At 40.3% G+C, this 7,193-nt stretch overlaps 1 protein-coding gene across 7 annotated transcripts in view; it reads right to left on the bottom strand.

The window, feature by feature from the left end:
• Nucleotides 1-892: 892 nt before the first annotated feature.
• Nucleotides 893-7,193, bottom strand: part of ELF2 (E74 like ETS transcription factor 2) — a 100,326-nt gene continuing 94,025 nt past the window's right edge. For all 7 annotated transcript variants that reach the window (XM_066233084.1, XM_066233078.1, XM_066233097.1 and 4 more), the window contains 3 exons: nucleotides 4,700-4,892; nucleotides 3,385-3,729; nucleotides 893-3,083 (listed from right to left, as the gene is read on the bottom strand). In XM_066233084.1, the coding sequence (XP_066089181.1) occupies nucleotides 2,456-3,083; nucleotides 3,385-3,729; nucleotides 4,700-4,892 (1,166 nt within the window). In that variant the 3' untranslated portion in view covers nucleotides 893-2,455. The remainder of the gene's footprint in view (nucleotides 3,084-3,384; nucleotides 3,730-4,699; nucleotides 4,893-7,193) is intronic.

The following is a 7,193-nucleotide window of genomic DNA, read 5'->3' as shown; positions in this document are numbered from 1 at the left end:
TTCTGTTCTATACAGCAAGGGTTCCAGAGCAAGGGACAGCAGCGCCTGGCCTCCACATGCTCTGTAGAGGTGTACTGGCCATTTGGTGAGCAGGGTGGTGAAGGTGGGGAGGAGGCCTGAGGAATAAATGGCCAGACTACTGATCGCTGTTCAAAACCTGGTGAGGCTGGTAAATATAGAAGCATCCAGCTATTGTCATGTGGTTCTTCTCCAATACTCCACACAGAAAAATCAAGTATAATGACTTAAGGTTCAAAAGGATTGTGATAAAAGCCATACAACTGGTAAAGTGAATCACCAGAAACCCTTCGATCAGTATATACTGTCAACATGTTTCCAAATCTAGGCCATAGATGTACTTATTCTGAAAGATACACAAAAATGTTCAGGTAGAGTGGTGGAGGAAGCTAGATAACTGGTTTAACCTAATTAGAACCATTTATTTTAGCAAAAGGGGAAAGAATTACTAAAAATTTAAGTTTCTTTAGCAATCCTCCACAGCACGTGACCTATTTTTAGCAAATGTTACAAAAATCAATAAATGTGTCTAACATGCTCAGCATTTGGAGAGGGGTATAGGTATGGTAAAATCTATAATTTGTCCTACAATATTATGGAAGATGTGACTCAACAAATGAAACTGCAGGACAAAAAATACAATTAATTGCCAAAGCAGAGTACAGGTCTCGAAAGCTGAGATACTTAGATAATGTTTAAAGAGGTAGATATTGAGATTAACTATCAAATGGGGTAAGAATCAGGTGAGTTTTTCTTTGAGCTTTTATTAAAAAGTTATCGGGTATGTTTACGGAAAAGAGTACAAAGGGAACTGTTATAAAAATCTTTTGTCAACTTAAGTAGTATCAGATGAAATGCACAATTAAAGGCCACAAAATATTAAGTATCTGTTTATTCAAATATCTAAAAGATGTAAAAATAGACAACTTCTCTGTAGTAGAAAGAGCATTAAGATGTGGAGTCACATGGCCTAGTTTGGTGTGAAATTAGGATATTCATGTAATCCCTCTAGTGGCTCCACCTCCTCATTTGTAAAAGGGCCAAAGTATAGCGTGTTCTTCCTAACCCTCGAAGAGTATGACAGTGAAACCAATGCTCTTGATTTAAAATATAAAATTTTTAAGTGTGGCCAACATTAAAATAGTAAGCTCATTATGGTAAGTAGAACATTACAGTTCACAGTAAATAGAAAGTGGCAACATGTAGATACTTGCCAAATATTAATATAATGGAACAAAACAAATAGGATTTCTTATGCAGTAGTTGGGGAAGGAGAAAAGTACTTCTTTCTAAAACGATGTCTCTACTCTAGCTTTTGAATATTGTTATAAATTATATCACCAGAGACCAAAACGCAAGATAAATTTCTATATTTCAGAAAACCTACTTGAATACACTTTGAAACAAGAGTACAACAAAATAGAATATACTTCAAATGTTGAATATACAAACTATTATAGTTCAAATCTGAACACTGGTACTTCCCCTCTTAAAACTTCAACTAAAAATAAAATAAAATAAAAAGAGAACTCAGGTATTAAGAGTTACCTGACAAAAATTCATGCTGAGCCTTAACTTCCAAGTGACAGGAGAACTGAAACAAATGTCTGCACAGATATCAGGGCTAGGTGAGTGACACAGGCATGTTACACAGAAGGCCAGGGCCCACTGTTTAATTTGTCCACAATTAAGAAACTGACAGACTTGAACTACCATATAAAATGTTACATGTAAATTCTATAACAATACTGTGCTAGGTACAAGATTTTTAAAATTTTTCTTTTAATAAAAAAAGCTTTACACAAACAAGCCATTAGCTTATTTCAATAAAGAAACCGAAAATTAGTCTAAGGCCTTTGTTTTAAATCAGCTTAAGCTATATTATATATAAAAAAAAAAATCTCACTAGATCTTTTTTGCTACCCTTTCTGAAGCTTTTGGATCCGTTCTTCAATTCACATTCTAAAATACCTATATTAGCAGAGTCTTCACATAGCACCAGTTAAGTGAGTTCTGTGTGAACACAGTAATAATTGCTGGTATGCATATAAAAATGCATCAAAAATTGCTATATGTAACAATGAGATCACCCATCCCAACCCCTCCCCACTGAAAACTGTAACCTCTTACAGAACGTTAGTGTTCCAAGTCTTAGTGTAACTTGATATTGTAGTGAGCTGCTTGGTCCCTCTCAATGCTTCTTATTGACGGGTTCAGTTGTTTCCTACTGTAAGAGGCAGTTTTCTGTCAGCATCTCAGTATGTAGTTCATTTCCCACTGAAACATGGGATAGGTAACTTATTTCCAGTAAAGTCTGATTGTTTTCCTATATGCAGTAAAAATGTTTTAAAGTCTCCTTGTGACTTTCCTTGGTGATATCCCTTGCGCACATTTGTGTTAGTACTAACAGTCTAACGTCCGCGGCCGAGCTGCCGTTTCATTTCTCACATGTCACTAGTCCTTCCGTTTTCATAGTCACAGGAAGGGCAATAGCTGAAGGCGCACTGACCACCACTACATGGGTCACTGTCTTATTTCCATCTGCCGGCTTTTCTTCTTGCACCAGCTGCAAAGTTTTCACCTCGTGTTCCTGCTTTTTTGCCACTGCCTCTGCCTTAACCTCCGGCCCCTTGATGAGCGCACTGAGGACTCGGGGAGGAGTCTGGCCAGATGCCTGCTGAGCAGGTACTGACAGTCTCATCACAGGTGCGCCGTGGGCTATGGAGACAGGAGTAAGCGCTCTCACTGCCAGGGGGGTTCCAACAATGTTAATGCTTCCCGACCCAGTCAGATTGGACTTGGTCTGCAGCTGACACTGTGCGAGCTGCGTAGCTGGGATGGTAATGATTTTGGCAGGCTGCATGGTGATCTTGTCTCCGTTTTCAGTAGAGGCTGGCATCACCGTAGGGATTGTCTGAATAACCACCTTTGGGGAGGTTGCTGTTGTGGGACTGGTGCTGCTTATTAACGGCGCACCTGCATTCACTGACTGAACTGCCACAGTTGAAATTTTCTGACCCAACGATGTCATTACAACAGGAACTTGCATCGCCACACGAACTGTCCTATTAAAATAAAAAAATATATAAAGCTGATTTATTCAATGTTCAATTAGAAAATAGGTCTCTTGAGCAAAAGATGAATGCAAATACAAAATGTATGTACTGACAATCCATGAAACCAATCCAGGTTAAACGAGACATCACCCACTTTAATAACAACAAAGTACATTTAAAATATCAGATATTTTTCAAAGTCCTGACCAACAGTGGTTCTCAGAATGCTACTATTAAAGAAAGAATATACTGTTGTGCCAAGTAGGTTTCAAACAGCAAAAACAACGGACAGTTTGTTTCCCTCACTCACCTCGGAGCTGCCGCTGCTGACACAGACGTGGTGGTAGGGGACCTGGATGGAGCATCAGGACCAGGGGAACTGATGTTCACCACTCGAGCCACACCCTTCTCTGCCCTGGGGCAGCTGAGGGGAGCCGAGTGTTTCCCACCGCGAAGGGAGGTTGCTTTCAGGAGACTTTCTGCAGACAGTGACACGCGTTCTAATGACTTTTCATCAGTAGCTGCTGCTAAATCTTCATTACAGGCTTCACTTTTGTCATCATCTATGACCACTATGTTTTTGGGCATGTCCTTGAACTGATATACAAGCCTCTGTCCTTCAACCTTTGCAAGAATCCCCCTTTGGTAATAATATCTGTAAGGGAAAAAATTCTAAATGAATCAAGTATATTACAGTTGTCCCCACAAACACACACCACCATGCAGATGTATACAAACAGAAACATTCACTTGTTTTGGTAAGATAAGAAGGAGGAGCTCTTCCTGCCTGGATCGTTTATAAATAGCTGAGAATCTAAAGTAGAATGAAGTTGGAGCTGGTGCCATACGTCCTATGACCTTGAGATCTATGAAGTAACTACAGGTTCATGCTTAGAGGATTAAGTAACTAATAAAAACCTAAGTCTGATTTATACAGGTTATAAAAATTTGATGTATATGGCCCTGGACAGATAGATGGCTCAGTTGGTTATAGCATCGTTTTGCAGCGCAGGGGTTGCTGGTTCGATCCCTGGTCAGGGCACACACAGGAGGAACTGATCAGTGCCCCTTCTCTAAAAATCAATAAAATATTTTTTAAAAATATGTGTGTGGAAAAATAAACTAAGCTCTGCTTAGTATAGATGAATTTGTAGTATATGTGAAACTTACACATAAATTATGTGTTCCTTTAGGAAATACCCTTAATTAGAAGAAGCCACTACAAGTTTTGTGAGTTTCCAAACTGACAAAACTTAAGAGTAATTTACTTGTCAAGATAAATCCATTATAACAAATTTGGAAGAACTGAATCAAATTAACTATCTGAAAACTATTTCATTTGGGTTTAGATTTCTTAAAGGTCCACAACTTAACTTTGTAATAAGGAATAGTCCTAAATGTAAAAAGCACATTTTCTGCAAAATGGATTTTTCAATCACACTGAAAGATTAGACATCCAGACCAAACTCCTCTCCCCCATCTATCTCCAAATCTGAGAAGCTCCTCTAGAGTATCCCCTCAAAATTAAAAGTTATAATAAATAGGGGGGTTTTCACAGCTTCTCTTTGAACAGCCAAGACAATATAAAGAGATGTAAGCTTTGTCTGAAAATTCTGTGCGCTTACCTCAAAGCTCGTCCCATAGTTTCATAGTTCATGTCTGGCTTGTTCTTATGCTTTCCCCAAAGCTTAGAGACAGCCTTTGAATCCACGAGCTTGAATATGCCTTTTTCTCTCTGAGTCCACTTAATGTACCGGGGACAAGTATTTTTATCTTGAAGTAGATCTAAAAGAAACTCCCACAAATAGGTTGTATTTCCTTTGAAAACAATGATAGATATTTATTAAATATTCATTAACATAATTAAGCACATATTTAAAAGCACATAATTATAAAAGAATTAATTTGTGCTTCAGTCTTAAAATATGAGCTTCTTAAATAAAAACGTGACAAAAGACAATTTGACTTTGGGTGATGGGTATGCAACATAATTAAATGTCAAAATAACCTGGAGATATTTTCTCAGAACATATGTACCCTGATTTATTAATGTCACCCCATTAAAATTAATAAAAAAATAAGTAAAAATAAAAACATGAAAAACATGGCAATTTCATAGTCAAATATTCATCAAAGATTAAACAAATATTTGATCATACTACTTGCAAAATTTAAAAATGACAAAATATTAAAATATTTCTTTATAAAATACTTATTTATCACATACTGTGCTTTACATAGTAGAGAATAAAGAGAAGCATTTAAGCCTGACCAGGCAGTGGTACAGTGGATAGAGCATCGGACTGGGATGTGGAGGACCCAGGTTCGAGACCCCGAGGTCGCCAGCTTAAGCGCGGGTTCATCTGGTTTGAGCAAAGCTCACCAGCTTGGACCCAAGGTCACTGGCTCGAGCAAGGGGTTACTCCATCTGCTGTAGCCCCACAGTCAGGGCACATATGAGAGAGCAATCAATGAACTAAAGTGCCACAATGAAGGTCTGATGATTGATGCTTCTCAGCTCTCTCCATTCCTGTCTGTCTGTCCCTATCTATCCCTCGCTCTGACTCTCTGTCTCTGTAAAAAAAAAAAAATCAATAAAGAAAAAATTTTTAAAAAAGAGAGGCATTTAAAACCTAGTCTCAGCCTCAAGAAATTTGTGACTTACATAGGGGAAAGCAGATGACAAGTTAAACAATAAGAAATAAATTTCACGTGAAACTGTAAGATGCATCACAAGGCAATGCATGATTCTATTTCAAATTAATGACAGAAACTAATGTCTGAAGTAAAAATAAAGTGGACTGGAAAGACATCATGAAGATGGCTAAGATTTTCATATAAAAGGAGGGAATTGGGGTAGGTAAAGTAAAAACAAATACAAGAGAAAAAAAAATCACTTTTTTTTCTTTTGGAAGGTGGGAAAGAGAAGTGGGCAATGGTGATAAGACCAGGCTTTATAGGCTACTGTTTTTCTTTAATTTCCTTTGTAAGCCTCTAGGTGCAAATGTTCTTAAATTGATAAAAGAACAGAAAAGGATCCTGAGAATAATATATAAGCCACCACAGCGTCCCCCGGTTACCTCGGCACCTACTGGCAATCCCTTTACTAATCTCAGATCCCGATCCAGGTTACAGGCTACATAAGAACCCCGAAGGGTAGAAGGGTTCCAAACCAAGCCAAGCCACTGCTCCTCAATCTAAACCTTAATGTTCTTCTCCAGAATTTCATTCTCACTCTGGAGTTCCATAAAAACTCAATAAATCTATTAACCCATAGCTGAATCCAGTGTGCATTTCTTTATCAAAAAAGATGAACCGCCCTGGCTGGTTGGCTCAGCGGTAGAGCGTCGGCCTAGCGTGCGGAGGACCCGGGTTCGATTCCCGGCCAGGGCACACAGGAGAAGCGCCCATTTGCTTCTCCACCCCTCCGCCGCGCTTTCCTCTCTGTCTCTCTCTTCCCCTCCCGCAGCCAAGGCTCCATTGGAGCAAAGATGGCCCGGGCGCTGGCGATGGCTCTGTGGCCTCTGCCTCAGGCGCTAGAGTGGCTCTGGTCGCAATATGGCGACGCCCAGGATGGGCAGAGCATCGCCCCCTGGTGGGCAGAGCGTCGCCCCTGGTGGGCGTGCCGGGTGGATCCCGGTCGGGCGCATGCGGGAGTCTGTCTGACTGTCTCTCCCTGTTTCCAGCTTCAGAAAAATGAAAAAAAAATAAATAAAAATAAATAAATAAATAAAAAGATGAACCTTCAGCCCTGGCTGGCTGGCTCAGTGGTAGAGGTTCAGTCCAGCGTGTATAAGTCCCAGATTCAATTCCCAGCCAGGGCACACAGGAGAAACGCCCATCTGCTTCTCCACCCCTCCCCCTCTCCTTTCTCAATGTCTTCCCCTTCCCCTCCTGCAGCCAAGGTTCCACTGGAGCAAAGCTGGTCTGGGTGCTGAGAACAGCTCCATGGCCTCCACCTCAGGTGCTAGAATGGCTCCAGCTACAGCAGAGCAATGCCCCAGGTGGGCCAAGCATCGCCCCCTGGTGGGCATGCTGGGTGGATGCCGGTCAGGCGCATGCAGGAGTCTGCCTGCCTGCCCTCCCACTTCTCACTTTAGAAAAATACAAAAAGAAAAA

Source organism: Saccopteryx bilineata, chromosome 1 (genome assembly GCF_036850765.1).
Source record: "Saccopteryx bilineata isolate mSacBil1 chromosome 1, mSacBil1_pri_phased_curated, whole genome shotgun sequence".
Lineage (NCBI taxonomy): Eukaryota > Metazoa > Chordata > Mammalia > Chiroptera > Emballonuridae > Saccopteryx > Saccopteryx bilineata.
This window is presented reverse-complemented; position numbering and strand designations above follow the sequence as displayed.